Below are 14,768 nucleotides of genomic sequence, written 5' to 3' on the forward strand. Positions count from 1 at the left end.
AATATCCCTCAGCTACAACAATGTCGAAGATCAAAGCTTCCGCTACGAGCGAGCTCAAGTCACAGATCGATGCTTTCACTTCCAAGTCGGACGAAAATGCGCCTGGCATCGTTTACGTCGCAGTCAATAAGCAAGGAGAAATGATCTTTGAGCATGCTTCAGGAAAAGCAGGACTCGGGCTGGAAGAGGACATGACGATGGATCACTCATTCTGGATTGCCAGCTGCACGAAGATGATCACAGGTATGGCATGTATGCAGCTTGTTGAGCAGGGCAAGCTCGCTTTGGATGATGGCGATCAGGTCGAGAAATTGGCTCCAGTATGGACTATACGGAAGTAACAAGCTCAGGGTGCGGCTAACGAGGGCGTGTAGGAATTGAAAGAGGTTCAAGTCTTCGATGGCAAGCAATCACATCCAAAGGACAGACAGATTACGCTACGAATGCTGCTGTCGCATACCGGTACGTTACAACCCTGCTTCAACCATCGGTAATACTGACAAGTGTTTAGCCGGCTTTGCATACTCCTTCTTCGACCAGCGTATTCAGGACTACTACGGCGCAGCTGGCATTAACGAGTTCTCCGGCCTTCCCTACGATTACCTTTCGCAACCCCTCGTCAACCAGCCAGGTACAGTTTGGGAGTACGGCATCAACATTGACTGGGCAGGTATCCTTGTGGAACGTGTCTCAGGCTTGAAGCTGAACGATTACTTCCTCGAGCACATCCTCAAGCCCATGAACATTACCCATGTCAACATGTTCCCAACACAAGAGATGAAGTCAAAGATGGCATGGATGCACTCCAGAGATCTACACACAGGCGTACTGAAACGAGCGATCGACGGACATCTCAATCGTGCACCTATGGTCGCTAAGACGCAAGCGGAGAAAGATGCCATCTTCCAGCAAGGCGGAGCAGGCTGTTTCGCCCGACCGAACCAGTATGCCCAGATCATCAGCGTGCTGTTGAACGATGGTGTGCACGCGCCGACAGGCAATAGAATTCTGAAGAAAGAGACTGTCGACATGATGTTCACAAATCAGATTCCTGACATGCCCAACTTCGGACGAACTGCCATTACCCCGCCTAAGCCGGAGTACAGCAATGCTTTGCCAGAGCTGTATCCTGAGTCACACGATATCCCGCAGGGCTGGGGTTTGACATTCTTCCTGCATCTAAAGCAATCTGCAGTGCATAGCGAGGGGACTGGCTGGTGGGCTGGACTGCCGAATCTGTTCTGGTGGGCTGATCGACAGAAGGGCATTGGTGGTATGATTGCTAGCCAGATCATACCCTTCGGTGATCCGAAGGTTATGGGGCTTTGGGGGCAGATTGAAGGAGGAATTTATCAGGCTCTGGAATGACTAGCCGAGGAGAGAATGATGGCTTCCTTGTAATATGCTTACTGCACCTTCAGCATAGTTCTGGTTGACACGTTGCCAGCTATATCTTGGAACGAAGATCTCATTCTGAATGATGATAGCATTGTGTTCAATGCCTCACTGTAGTTTCGAACGAAGCTGTGGCTCTCGAAGCTTGAGGCCCAAGGTGAGCAACTGACGGCACGTCTGCTTGAGGTATGCATTTAGGTAATGCGCTGACGCAGTCTTCGATTCCGAAAGTTTAGCCTAAGTCCTCCATCGCTCTTACTCGTCTGACTTTCACCGATGTTCGACCAGACCTTCACTCCAGTTTGAAGTACTCCACTTTGGCCAACCTGCACGTGATACATTCGCATCTGCGCTTGTCTTCAAGATTGTTTCTTACATCACCGACTTCCGAGTCTTCTGCGAGCCTGCGCGAGCGACGCCCACACTCTCTAGAAATGGCCAATCCCACCACCTCAGCGGCGTGGCGCAACCGAATCAAACTCCTCGACCTACCTGTGGAGATTCAGACTATGATCTACAAGTTCGCTCTTGGTACTTATTGGGCGATAGAGGCGAAGCGGTACTACTATCATAAGCAGGATGTCACTGCCCGATTCATCCTCAAAGGCGTCCCTCCAGAGGCGAAATCTCTCATTTCCACGTGTCGACAAATCTGCCAGATCATACAAGCTGTGATTGAGAAAATATATGCCACATTCGACCTCACTCCACGAATTTTCTTACCCGTAGCGAACGTGCTGCAGCAGATGAATGCAGGGCCACTGAACGTCTTCGCAAAAGCGGTGAAAGAGGTTTGCATCTCTGAACGTCAATACCCGATAGAGCGGGTGCAAATTGGGGATTTCAAGGACATCTTCACCAATCTGAGGAAGCTCGTATACGTGAAAGGTATCCAGCACCGTACCTCGTACAGAGGCGGCGACCCCGGCATGGTGGTTAACATCCTCAACGGCCCGCGTGCAGATACAGAGGCTCTGAACGATGTCACCGAATCATTCAACAGGTACAGATCGTTCCACGATCGCAACGGAGTCGAGGTTGAAGTTTTGCATCAATCGATCATGACCTTTCGGAGACTTGGCAAATGGTTGAGAGTAAGGCACACGTAAAGCACTCTTGTGGTCCTCAAATACTAACTCGTGCCTCAGAAACACAGATTCGCAGTCGACACCATCGATGGTCAGCTTGTTTTCACGCAAATCGGCAAAGGAGTTGGAATGGTGCCAGTGGAAGATGACTTCTGGTAGCAGGCAGTCATCTAGGTAAAAGTGCATCAAGAACGGTCGTTACAGGCCTGAGGATGATCGTGCGATACGTCTGCCGGTCATCTGAGTGGGATGTGCTCTTATTGTAGCCATGGCTGGCGGCGGATGGTCTGCTCCACCAGTGACGCTACATTCAGTTTGAATTGCTCTGTTAGTAAGTTACTTGGTTGGCAACAAGATTGCCCCACTTTCCGAAGCTGATATGAGAACGTCGGGTATATCATCTCTTCTTGCACCTACTTTGGTTCTGCATCGCGAAGGTAAATTTGCTTGCAAGATTACAGCTTCATTTCTCCTACCTCACAAGCCAGCCGCAACTTCCTCTCTTCTTTAAGAGCTTGTCTGCCTCTGCCTGTCAAGCGCTCGAGTCTCTTGCCAACAACAACGACTCCCAAACACGGCTGTATCGCTGTGTTGATCATGCTGGTACCTCCAGCTAGCGAAATCGTCTTCGGCCTACTCGGTCAACAGACAGTCCGTCACGGCTTCCAAGGTTGGACCTATCATATGCTCGCTGCAGCGACTCGAAGCTGGCTCCAGGCTGGCGTCGAGCAAACGCAACGCTTTCGACTGGCCATGGAGTGCAATGACCTATGCTCGAGTGGTATGTCTCGACGCAAACACGGACCTTAGATTGGCAAAAGGAGTGCGATGAGCCCGACTCGGCACACCTTCCTTAGATCATGTGCTCGTTACGACCATACTCATAACTACTGCGAGCTACGGAGACACTTTACTACATAGTTCATAACCGCGCCACTCGCGCGAAAAGCGCTTCTTTCAAGCTGGAAGCATGTAGACTGGAGACCGAGGCTCAAGTGAAAGCTCTTTAATGAGCGTTTCGAGAATAGCATATCAGAGCATACAAGCTCGCTGATGTCGACGTACCTTTCGATTTTAAAGAGCATTTGGTACAATGCAGCACTAGTATAGATAATGTGGTTGAAGAGTCAGGAACAATATTGATCTCCAGAGCATCGAGATGCAGAGCACAAATACACCGGTCGAATTGAGAAGAGCTGTTTCGTTGGAGAAGAAGCCATGAGATCTCCGTATTATTGGAAAGCACTCGAATGGGTTCAAGGTAAGTCAAGATTGTGTTGACAGGCGCAACTGCCTGATTACTGCCCTTCACTCTTCACCCACGTTGCGTCGCATGTGACCACCAATAAACGTCTGCAATCTCTACTTGAGAGATCTGCTACTGTTGTATCGTTGCGCGTCTACGTTCCTCGATCTCTGCAAGAGTCGATCCGCCATCATTTCAACAATCCAGAAGTGTTCATGAGCACAAGCACAATGTTGTCGACGCAGCCAGGCCAGGACGATACGCAATCCTTCCGATTCCTCGACCTCCCACTCGAGATCCAGCATGAAATCTTCCGCAAATACTTCGAAGGAGACAATATACTGAGGGGAGAGAAGGCGATCCGTGGAGCTATCAGCTGGTACGGCGGCTCCAATGTGAACCTCCTCATGGTGTGCCAGAAAATCGGTTGCCAGGTGCAATCGTTTTATCGTGACGCGTTCCGCTCATTAGACGTGTCAGCACTCGATAACGTCCGCCAGAAGAAGTGGTTGACAGCACCGGAACGAGCCTGGCTTTTCGAGAAAGTTGTCAAGCTCATAGATCGTGACCATCCTTATGCTTTCGATTTCGATTTTCCTGGCGAGCAGTGGACGGTCTTCGAATTGAAAATGCCACGGCTGGAGCAAGTAAATATACTAATTGAGGGTAACATGTATTTTACAGATGTGGGAGGCACCACGCAGGGCTCAGCCGAAGAGAGCCTGCGTGATAACCCAGCTGGCGCCATCGACGATCAGCAGGAGGTCGAAGGGCTGGTACAGTATCATACACACTTGTCAATGCTGAAGGACCTCGAGCTTGAGGTGGTCATAGAACACGAGTTCCGCTACACAAGCGATTATGGTCCGGCAAGATACAAGGAGATATGGAACGTCGTAAGTTGATCCATTACGCATAACAACATGGCGCCGGTCCGGCTGACTGTCAACCTCAGGACTACAGGTACCGGGTCGATTTTGATGGCGACAAAGTAGAGCACTCGTTGGTCGATGCACGAGCGACAAAAGCGGCTACATTGCTGCACAGGCTGGTGCTTGCACGATTTTCTGCTGTTATAGGGCAACTGAAGCAATTGCGAGGATACAGGGTGGACGATATCAGGCCGGAGAAGACTGCACTCCTAGATCAAAGTGAATTTGAGAGTGGCATTGACACTGTTACTTCCTGAGCGTTTGATTAGTACATTGAGACTAGGTGGGTGCATGATGTGCGAATATGAATGGTATGGCAGAGAGCACGATGGAAGGCCGGGAGTTCGTGAGTTCAAGTGCCTCATTTGCTTCTCAACGAACTTTGCAAGTGAAGCAGTTACGAACCGAAAGTGAAAACTTGATCGTATGCCTCAAGAGCCTGTCCATCACGACTGCCGGCTGCGACTGACTCATCTGTGCACCAGCCATCTTCCTTTGTTCAACCTGCTTCAACTCACACGTACTGATCGTTATCATCGACGCGACTTCTACACGAATCTCGTGGATTCCTTTAACTACTCACAGCTACATATTCTACGCCTCAGCACTTCGCCAGACTTAATTTTCCTGTGCAGACAGAATCATGGCGTCCTCTTCGACACGGTTTCGCTTCCTTGAACTTCCTCTCGAAATCCAACGTAACATTTTCGAAAGGATGTACGAAGATCGATACGTGTTCAAGGCGCAGAAAGGTGTACTCAGTCGCGTGTGGTGGACTGGTGGTCCTCCTCTAGCACCTCTACGAACATGTCGACACTTTTACCGCGAAGCCCTCAAATTGTATCAAGACGCCTGCTGCAACGTCGACATCATTGGTGTCGATCGTGGTCGACTGGACTTAAGCTTCGGGCAGGCGGACAAGAGTTGGATTTTCTCAGTTGTGAAAGAGCTCACCATGTTCGGAAGTCCCTCTGCCCTCGACCTGCGTTTCACGGCGATACAGACACTAAAGCTCGTTGTATACGAGGGCAGCTACATCTCTGATCCAAAGAAGGAGGATCAAGCTGTTGTCGAAGGAGCACTGCGTCAACCAGGTCTTCTTCAACAAGCAGAAAACAATGTGAAGGACCATGTGCGACGCTTTTCGTTATCACCAGCTAAGGATCTGATCAAGCAAGTCACTTTCGTCCAACATGTTGTGCGCACGCCAGGATTCGAGGTCAATCGAATCAGCAAATGGCTAGTTGTAAGTACAATTACAATCCAAGTACCACGCTGGCATGCTGACACATAGTGCTCGCAGTGTGTTTCTTTCGATATCAATGTCAATGGAGACGATATTCAATGCTCTCATACCAGAACCTGGAAGGAAAAATTCCCTCTACCTCCTCATGATCGCCTGCGACGTCGTTTCTACGCAGTTGTGGCAGAGATAGCAAACCTAAGAGGGCCTCCGAGAGTCGCGGAGCCTGTCTCACTAAACGAATGGTTTCAACGATGGGCAAGATCATCTCAACGACAGAGACCAATCCACAAAATGCGACTCTAAAACTAGTAAGGAGAGGGTGATCACGACCACAAGCTCACTCATGTATCGAGCCTCAAGATGAAACCACCTCTTCATTGACGATCAGCATAGAATAAATTCAAACCATATGATCAATCGATGTTCTGCCTGCTCCTAGGCGCCATGTAAAACAAATTTGGGTGCCTACAATCTCATACTAGAGAGATTCGACATGCTGCAAACCCAGAGTATCATTGTGCTGACAAAAGCCATTATCAGAATGCCTGAACACCTTCACTCGCAGAAATCACCAACGAGGCACGGCTTTTGAGCCGTTCCAAGGTCGCAGTCGAAATTGAGGTTCGATCCACAGGAGTGATCTCGAGCGTTGAGCTCCGCCTGAGAAGTTCGCGGCCGAGATTCCCTTGCTGCTTCTCGGAAAGCGCCAGGAGGGCGTCAACAATCCCATTGATACATCGACCTTCAACTGAAGCTGCAGAGCCGATAGGTGTTGATTCAAGATGCGGGACAGCGCGCTGTAATGTTCTTGCCGTGACCTTTCCGACTTGTTCTGGACTCGAGGTCATCGCATCATCCGCCACACAAGCTTTTGCTGGGACTACATCCATGACAGGCGAGGTATCGTTGTGTTGTTTCGTGGTGACTGACGCTTGCTTGTCGCCTGCACTGAAAATGTCTAGCAACGCTCCCGCAGTGACTGCCCCGCCACGATCCTCCAGCCCTTGGATCTTGACTCTCCAGGATTCGCTAAGCATACCATTGGACTCATATGGTCTGGCATCTCTCATCCATTCGGCCCATTGTCCAGCAATGGTAACAGCTTTGTCAGTCGCGGTCTCGAACCACTCGATGTGCTGTTTGTCGCAGCTGCACCACACTTGTCTGCGCCATTCTTTGTGAAGCTCGAAATGTATGAGGCTCTCAACACGCTTGACGTTCGGAGAATCTGAGAAGCTGCCAACGAGAAACGGCTCGTAGCCGCAATCCTGCTGCCATTCGTCTAGACGTGTCTGAACGGATCTGGTCGTGTAGCCTATCTTGACAAAGCCACGAGCGGCTGCCCGTGTGAACAGATAGAGTGATCCTGGCTTCTTGTCCTTGTCGTCCAGGTTGCTGAGTAGGACGGATGACACTGTCTGGATTGGCCAAGCTTTGTGAGGCTTGAACACAAGCTTCTGTGGGTTGTATGCTGCTACAGATGGGGTGTATTGTTCTTCGATGGTGGGCTGGGAGCGGAGGTTGTATCGCGGAGCAGCAGTCGAGGACGCGACATCATGTAGGCTTTCCGCGTGAGAAACTGGACCATGTGGTGGCAGGATGCTAGGCTTCTGGTGCTGACTATGTGTGACGGGACGGGTCGATCTGGCTCTTAGCTCCTCTTGCCACCGACGTGCTAGTGCTTCGACAATGTCGAAATCTTCTAGTCTTGCTTGGTGCCATTTGCGACAGCAATTCATGAGTGCATATTGCCTCAGAGCTGAGAGCGAGATCTCTGGGTCGGTGTACTGGAGGATTGTGCGTTGGAGAGCAACCGCAGCTGACTGATCTGCTGGAGCAAGATCCCAGAGACACGTACGACCTTTGTCCGGGAGGTGGTAGATGCAGCGATTCCAGGTCAACGGGTCGACATCTGAGAACGAAAAGAAGTCCGATGCGGAAGGAACACGCGGCATCGTATGATCTGTTTGGTTAATGCTTTGGTAGATCCTGATCTTTAGTGGTTCTCAAACGGTCATGCAGCGTAAAGATCATACAAAAAGATCGGCTGCATCGCAATGAACGTACCTGATCACCTCTATATGTCCGCAATCGCGGCTCGAGGCATTGCAGCAAGGCGCAGAGAAGGCGGCCGTCGAACGCCAACAGCCGGAAATGGTCAAGGACGATGTTTCATGCCCTGGTGAACATGCTGCTTGGAGCAACGGCCAGTTTGCGGTCGTCGTTTCGCAAGGCAAATTCGACGACGCTTTCAGCCTCGCTCCTTGCGCAAGAGTCATGGTGGCTGCCGGAAAATTGCTCGATTGGCACTTTCTCGAGACACGCAGCAATATTCAAAGCATGGCCGATGTAATGCTTGCTGCTTGCTGCAAATAACGTGCTGCATAGAATGTGGCACATGCTCGCTTCTTTCAACTTGCTAAACTGTCTGTCAGAAAGTAGGTATAGGGATAGACAACTAAGCGCCGAGGTGTCTCAGCACTGCCCAAACGAATGTCTGAGTCTGTGCCACAACATCAATGGTGCATTTGGTGGCTGAACGAACAGGTGAAGCCAAGGTCTAGAAGATGCAGGAAGTAGCGTCCTCATGGCTGCTGTGCAGGCCAAGTCGAGAACCTCTCGCATAGCAAGCCGAACATCGCATAAGGAGATTTGAGCAAGATGATACCATGAGCTCTCGAGGAAAGACCCTCCGTCGGCTGGTCACGGAGAGAACGCTACCTACATTGCACTTAGCTGTTGGCCAGGCAGAGTAGCAATTCGGTCGACTGGGGTTGCTCGAGGATGAACTCAGAGATAATGCAGAAGCAGAAAAGTACTGTAAGCGAAGAAGTCGATGCACATTCCTTATTGGTATACCCTACAACCAATGTTGCTTAGCATTGTTGGAACACCCGGAGAACGCCGCAAACAGCCCGCAAAACTCCGGTCCTTCTCGACCTCGCTCGGCTGGGATACGTGCGAATACCTAACGTAAACGCGAGGTCCTTCCTGGGTTCTCAATGTGTCAGTGAAATTGAATATCCATCCATTTGCACTCTACCCTGCGTGGTCAAAGGCCGAGATCATACGATAACACCTGAAGGGATTGCACTGCTTCCTTGCAAAGACAACATCATGTATGGCTGACCTATCTTGTTTGTGCTCGTGAATAAAAATTGCGGTGCAGTGCACTACCACTTAGGCATGGGACATCGACGTCAGTGAACGATTTAGCTCACTGACAGTTCTCATTCTGCAAGGTCTGGAGATTCGGCCAAGAGATGTGATCATGAAGCAGAAAGTATTGGTCACACGTTCTAGCGTTCTTTATTCGCTATCTTCAAGATTGAACCAGCAATGCCGCGGGATTCATGGACCTAGATGCAAGCAAACGATGTTGCGCAGCAAGTGGCCTCCTACGATGTAAAGCAAGCTTCTCATCTTAGCATACTAGCCTCGACGACCATATCGATGTTCATCATGATCATAATGGTCGTGATGCCGATGGCTGTGACTATGGCTACCACGACGTCCATGTGCTTCCGAACGCCGTCGCGCCGTCGAATGCTGACGCCGGACGCCACCCGCGTCTGATTGCCGTCTGACGGACGGCCTCCTAGATGACCCAGCATGCTCACTGTGCGCATGCGCGAAGCTGGGTCGGCTCCTATGTTCGTTCTCGGTACTTCTCGCAGCAGCATGTCGCAAGGCCCCCTCTCGCTGCCGCTGCTCGGTCTCTTGCCGTCTAGCAGCAGCGCTGTCTCTTGCAATGTTTCGACGGTGCGTTCTGGTCTCAGTCCTCAACGCATCTTGGTACTCACGAAAGAGATGTATGTGTTCAGATCCATGCCGACGTCTTTGGAGCTCGACGTCGAAGTCGTTGATCCAAGTCTGGTACAGATTTACGCTATCGCGGTCAGTTCGGTTCTGTGCCCGCCCGGCGTTCCTCTGCGCTCGGATCCAGTCCTCGGGCGACATGGCTCCGACTGGATGTTGCCGGAGGTAGTCGACTGGGATCCGTGCTTCGCGTTTGTCGTCTCTAACCATGGCTGATCAGTGTATCAACCTGGAACTTACGCCGTGTGAGTCCTGTTCTGTCAGAATGAAGGTGTTCGTGACTAGTTTCGAGTATAGCTCAAATGACTGGGACGACTGTGTGGTACGTATACTGATCTGTTCAGCAGTGTTCACCTTATACTAGCAAAGCTTGCCTCCAACAACGAGTTTGCATTGCAAAGACATAGCCCAAGATGATCTATCGTGAAAGCCTCTCTATCAGCAACACAATGCAGGCAAGGCAGCAGGAGCACAAAGCCACATTGTGTAGAATCCTTGATAGCCAGTGCCATGTTCAATGCCTTTCACTTCGGCACAAAGGGCCCATGCTCCCAAGGCAAGGAACATCCACCAAGGTCCCACGGCGCAACCTTGAGCTATCGTCAAACGGAGCGAGCAAGACGGTCGTCCCAATCGGTAGCTCCGTGACTGGAACATCTCTCACGACTTCAATACCCCCAATCGAAGCCCTTCTCCCTCCAGCACACTCATACTTTTCCTCCAAAGCGCTGGTCCAACACTAATCCTACTTACACCCAGCTCCGTCAGCTTCTCAACCCCAATACTTCCAGGCTGCACCGCTAACCTCCCACCAAAAGCCTTCACCATCTCAACAACTTCATTGGGCCGAATATCCCACTTCATCACGCCCCAGACAAAGACACTCGTCGCACCAGCTTCAAGGAACTTCTTGCCCCTCTCAACGACGTCCGACATGTTCCCTCCATATCCCAGCACATCAGTCCTCGCATTGACCACGAAATCCGGCACTCCAGCTTCTCTAGCGGTGGCAACAGCAGCTCGAATTCTTGCCACAGCATCATCCACGCTCCTAAGTTCCCCCTTGCGATTATCCACATCTTCCAGGTTACACCCCACGACTCCGAGCTCAATCGCCTTTCGGACCGTGACAGCTGGGTCTTCATACCCGTCCTCCAGATCGGCGCTAACCGGAATCTGGTCCGCTTTCCCAGCTTTGCGTACTCCAGCGACGACATTCCGGACGCCGGTTAGGTTTTGGTCGAGTGTCATGTTGCCATCGTCGAGGCCTTGAGTAGCCGCTATGGCGTAGGAGGCGGTGGCTATGGCTTTCGTTGATGGGTGGGTTGCGATCGAGGCGGCTGAGGCGCCATCCCAGACGTTGGCGAGCAGGAGGGGGTCGCCTGGTATGTGGAAGGATTTGAGTTTGCGGGCGAGGTCATTCTGAGAGGTTGTCATGGTTGTGAGCTGTGAGGGAGACGGGGTGGACCTTCAATGCTGAGTCTATGCTGGAGTTCGTTTAGTACAGGGCGACGTAGCACGAATGATGGACTGCATGCACTGGTTGATAGTAGACCCGATGTATTCGAAATCTGTACTCTGCAGTGTACTTGTGAAATTGTCCTTGCTATGGCTGTAGATGGAGTCTTCATGTAGACAATGAACACTACTTGAAGACCGTGTTGATCCTGCTTGTTATAGGGCGGCTCCTTGAGCATCGTATTCGACCTTCTCCTTGATTGGCTCACAAGCGACTTGCCAGGGTCGTGCTTGGCACTGACACTCAAGCACCTGGAGTGTTACCTAACACGGCAGTTGCTCGCGAGGCAGCTAAACCAGTTGGTGCTCATTCTGTCACACAGCGTCGGAAGCCAAGAACCAATCCATCGCTACGAGGAACCCCATGGCTTCGCGACTGCCTTGCAAATGTCCATGACGCTAGAGGCGCCTTCCACAGGTTCCCGACCAAGACCGCATTCGGCAGCAACGCCCCACCCGGAGCTTCCAAGCACCTTCTTCGCAGCTTCTATCTTCCGCTCCGTCCCTTCCTCGTTGTTTGGATGCACCAGCCCCGCATAGAGATACGTGCCTTTCTGCTTGACCAGGTCCAAGACATCTTTCAGTGGCTCAAAATAGGCTTCATCTTCTCTGGCCTTCGCAACAGGAAACTGGATGTAGTCGATTTTGCGTTCCACTGGCAACTGTGTAAGTAGCTGCTTAGTGATGAGTGCTATCTTTGCTGTTGATGGCGGCTCAATGAAGTGCTTGTGCATGAAGTCCCCATAGCAGATATGCATGCCCATCGACACGTCCGATGCGACATTACTCATTAGACGGACCAGACGCTCGAAAATGCCTTCTTGCACAGGCTCAAACCATGCTTGAGATTCCTTACCAAGGCCGTAAGCATTCTCCTTGCCATATGGTACACCCTCGAGAAGAGACACTTCCTGCACTATATCCCATTGAATAACTAGATCCTCGTGCGGAATGTTGTCCTGTATATTGTGCAAGGCCTTCAGCAGTGCCTTCTCATAAATCGGCTCGATAGTCGCATGGTACGGTGTGTGCACGAGCACTATCATGACGCTGATCGGAGTAGGCAAGCAGACCTGAAACTTGACGTGGCGCGGAATTACACCTTCGTCCCGCAGCTTTTTGAAGACTTTATAGGAGTCGAGAGCCCACTTGTCGTAGTTGACCTCGATATCGCCTAACATGGCTGGCACTTCCTCGAGGGGCACAAGACCATCGACATCGTTGTGTGCTGGGAAGCCCCAGATTCCAGATGGTAGGAGTCGTGGCGCCTTAGCGAAATTGCCGATCTGACATACTATCCAGTTTTCTTGTGGTCCAGTCTCGCCGTCCGCTAGAGATTTGATATGATTTGGCACATCATGGCAAACTCTTCGAAAATGCTGTTCGGCTGTTCTGAAAGGGCTCGAGCCCACGAAATGGACGCCTTGAGGGGCTTCTGAGGCCATGATTTGTCGAGAAGAGTATGGCTTCTTGGCAAGTTCACCTAGTGATCGAAACCTCTTTCGTGACGAGAGTTGCTAAAGTCCTTTGCAAGGACGTGTATACGATGCTGCAGATGCATCTGACAAAGAAGACATGCAGGTCGTAGACACTCGGTACCGAAGTCTGGGATGTGCGCCATGCCCAGCTTCTACTATCATCTTGCTAAGGCGAACCACACGGCGAATTGGTCTCACCGTTGACGAACTTGCTGAGTTGTTGGTGGGGCCTCATGCGAGCAGCACCTCTTTATCTGGCTTGTCGCATAACACGGTCGAATTAAGCATATTTCCCGCTGTAGTTCATGCATGCTTCTGCACACAAATCAACCCGGGGAAGGTGCAAGTCGCGAAAGCCGTCTCTGTGAAAACAGCATTAGCCGTGAAGAATATGTTTTAGCCTCGCATCGGAAGTGCTTGATCGTGCTTCTGCATCCTTTTCATGCGGACTATCCTTTTGGGGTAAAGACCTGCCAGGATTACCTGCAATGCTCGACTAGCGTTACCCTGAGTTGATGATTGATCGGCTCTAGACAGGAGGCACATCGTCGTCGACCGCTGGATACACCTGTCCAAGCAGCAGTAACGACGAAAATGCCTCGTTAATGATTCGCGTCATGCGAATACCGGCAAGCAGACGAGACAGCTGCATCATTTGTCCGGAGAATGAAGCCATGTAACAGAGCCCACCACGAAGCGACAAGCCACGCCATTGAGCATGGAGTATCGTATGCTACAAGACGATGCAGTTGCAAAGGGTTATGGGAGTTCAGAATCTCCCGGCACGACAACGTCGAGTCTGTCTTTCGTGGAAGAGGAACCCTGGACCGGGCCACTGATGAGCTAACTAGTTCGGTACTAGTCACCTTGCGGAGGAAGTCGATGCTCGATGATGAACGAATCATCGACACGCCGATACTTTGAGTTGAGTTACAGTACAGCTGCCACCATACAACTTGCACCTGCAACCAAAACCATCTACGCGAGTCATCAGCTTACAGACCGGCTGTCCGCAAATCATCACTGCAATCGAAAGCGCCACCACCAGCTCTCCTTCGCCCTCCGAAATTACCACACCACGAACTCATCTCATCGACCCATCCACCCACATCACCACCCCTCCTAACCGACCATGTCCCGCACAGGAATGTACGCCAAAATGGCCGCCGTCTTCCTCGGCTGCAGCATCGGCGGCCCCCTAATAATGTACTACGTCACCCCCAGCGAAGGCGAACTCTTCAAGCGCTTCAACCCAGACCTCCAAAAACGCAACCTGGAGATGCGGCCCGAACGTGAGCGGAACTACAAGGATTTTGCGGCGAAGATGATCGAGTACAGTAAGAGTGACAAGCCGATTTGGGCGGCGGAGGAGGAGGCGAGGATGAAGGCGCGGGAGGAGATTTTGGCGCGGGAGAGTGAGGAGAGGAAGGTGAGGGAGGAGAGGGCGGCGGCTATGAGGGCTGAGATGCAGGGGGCGAGATAGGGGGAGATGGATGGAATGGGAATGGTATTGAAGAGAGGGATGTTTATCGGGTTTGAGCATTGGAAGGCGTGGTGGCTGTATAGGTGCATGCGGAGTACGGGCTTGCAGAGCTGCTGAGGTGCTAGTTCTGCGGCGGCCAAAGGGATAATATGTATTGCAGCAATGCTGGCCAAGTTAATTCGGGTATTCGAGGCAGGCTCGAAAATTGACGGACCCTGTGCTTGCACCATCGTACGTTGGGTCTGAGAAACTATGGCTGTGGCAAATTGAGGAACGAGAATGGGTCAAGAACAACTCGGGCTGCGGTCAGATGTCTTAGAGCCCTGGTATCAACAACACAAGCAAGAGATGCAAGACGATGCGAAACGCTTCGCGCCGCGAGCAGGCGCACACGGAGCGGCTTCCGCTGAAGAGCGGAATGTTGATCACGATGTACAAACTCCTCTCGGATATACAATGTACACTATATTGGCGAACACGGAAAAGGCTGGGAAGTCGGAACTAAGATAGATGGAAACATCTCAGAATATGTTCAAAATGACACCTATATACAACCCAACTCC

General features: G+C 51.3%; 9 protein-coding genes across 9 annotated transcripts; 5 read left to right on the plus strand and 4 right to left on the minus strand.

The window, feature by feature from the left end:
* Positions 1-20: 20 nt before the first annotated feature.
* On the plus strand, positions 21-1,368 carry PMZ80_002108 (uncharacterized protein; the record flags this gene model as incomplete). The annotated part of the gene is made up of 3 exons (XM_064870543.1): positions 21-320; positions 375-462; positions 512-1,368. The coding sequence occupies 3 exons, from the start codon at positions 21-23 to the stop codon at positions 1,366-1,368; spliced, it is 1,245 nt and encodes a 414-aa protein (XP_064732996.1).
* Positions 1,369-1,829: 461 nt separating this feature from the next.
* Positions 1,830-2,642, plus strand: PMZ80_002109 (uncharacterized protein; the record flags this gene model as incomplete). Its single annotated transcript, XM_064870544.1, has 2 exons — positions 1,830-2,432; positions 2,544-2,642. 2 exons carry the CDS (start codon positions 1,830-1,832, stop codon positions 2,640-2,642), a joined length of 702 nt encoding a protein of 233 aa, XP_064732997.1.
* Positions 2,643-3,959: 1,317 nt separating this feature from the next.
* Positions 3,960-4,918, plus strand: PMZ80_002110 (uncharacterized protein; the record flags this gene model as incomplete). Its single annotated transcript, XM_064870545.1, has 2 exons — positions 3,960-4,625; positions 4,685-4,918. The coding sequence occupies 2 exons, from the start codon at positions 3,960-3,962 to the stop codon at positions 4,916-4,918; spliced, it is 900 nt and encodes a 299-aa protein (XP_064732998.1).
* A 386-nt stretch (positions 4,919-5,304) lies between these two features.
* Positions 5,305-6,210, plus strand: PMZ80_002111 (uncharacterized protein; the record flags this gene model as incomplete). Its single annotated transcript, XM_064870546.1, has 2 exons — positions 5,305-5,907; positions 5,965-6,210. The coding sequence occupies 2 exons, from the start codon at positions 5,305-5,307 to the stop codon at positions 6,208-6,210; spliced, it is 849 nt and encodes a 282-aa protein (XP_064732999.1).
* A 233-nt stretch (positions 6,211-6,443) lies between these two features.
* On the minus strand, positions 6,444-7,862 carry PMZ80_002112 (uncharacterized protein; the record flags this gene model as incomplete). Its single annotated transcript, XM_064870547.1, has 1 exon — positions 6,444-7,862. One exon carries the CDS (start codon positions 7,860-7,862, stop codon positions 6,444-6,446), a length of 1,419 nt encoding a protein of 472 aa, XP_064733000.1.
* A 1,464-nt stretch (positions 7,863-9,326) lies between these two features.
* On the minus strand, positions 9,327-9,936 carry PMZ80_002113 (uncharacterized protein; the record flags this gene model as incomplete). Its single annotated transcript, XM_064870548.1, has 2 exons — positions 9,327-9,676; positions 9,711-9,936. The coding sequence occupies 2 exons, from the start codon at positions 9,934-9,936 to the stop codon at positions 9,327-9,329; spliced, it is 576 nt and encodes a 191-aa protein (XP_064733001.1).
* Positions 9,937-10,386: 450 nt separating this feature from the next.
* On the minus strand, positions 10,387-11,163 carry PMZ80_002114 (uncharacterized protein; the record flags this gene model as incomplete). The annotated part of the gene is made up of 1 exon (XM_064870549.1): positions 10,387-11,163. The coding sequence occupies one exon, from the start codon at positions 11,161-11,163 to the stop codon at positions 10,387-10,389; it is 777 nt and encodes a 258-aa protein (XP_064733002.1).
* A 431-nt stretch (positions 11,164-11,594) lies between these two features.
* On the minus strand, positions 11,595-12,689 carry PMZ80_002115 (uncharacterized protein; the record flags this gene model as incomplete). Its single annotated transcript, XM_064870550.1, has 1 exon — positions 11,595-12,689. The coding sequence occupies one exon, from the start codon at positions 12,687-12,689 to the stop codon at positions 11,595-11,597; it is 1,095 nt and encodes a 364-aa protein (XP_064733003.1).
* A 1,165-nt stretch (positions 12,690-13,854) lies between these two features.
* On the plus strand, positions 13,855-14,205 carry cbp4 (Assembly factor cbp4; the record flags this gene model as incomplete). The annotated part of the gene is made up of 1 exon (XM_064870551.1): positions 13,855-14,205. One exon carries the CDS (start codon positions 13,855-13,857, stop codon positions 14,203-14,205), a length of 351 nt encoding a protein of 116 aa, XP_064733004.1.
* Between the last annotated feature and the right edge of the window lie 563 nt (positions 14,206-14,768).

This window comes from Knufia obscura (assembly GCF_036327395.1).
Source record: "Knufia obscura strain CCFEE 5817 isolate CBS 148926 chromosome Unknown scaffold_2, whole genome shotgun sequence".
NCBI lineage: Eukaryota > Fungi > Ascomycota > Eurotiomycetes > Chaetothyriales > Trichomeriaceae > Knufia > Knufia obscura.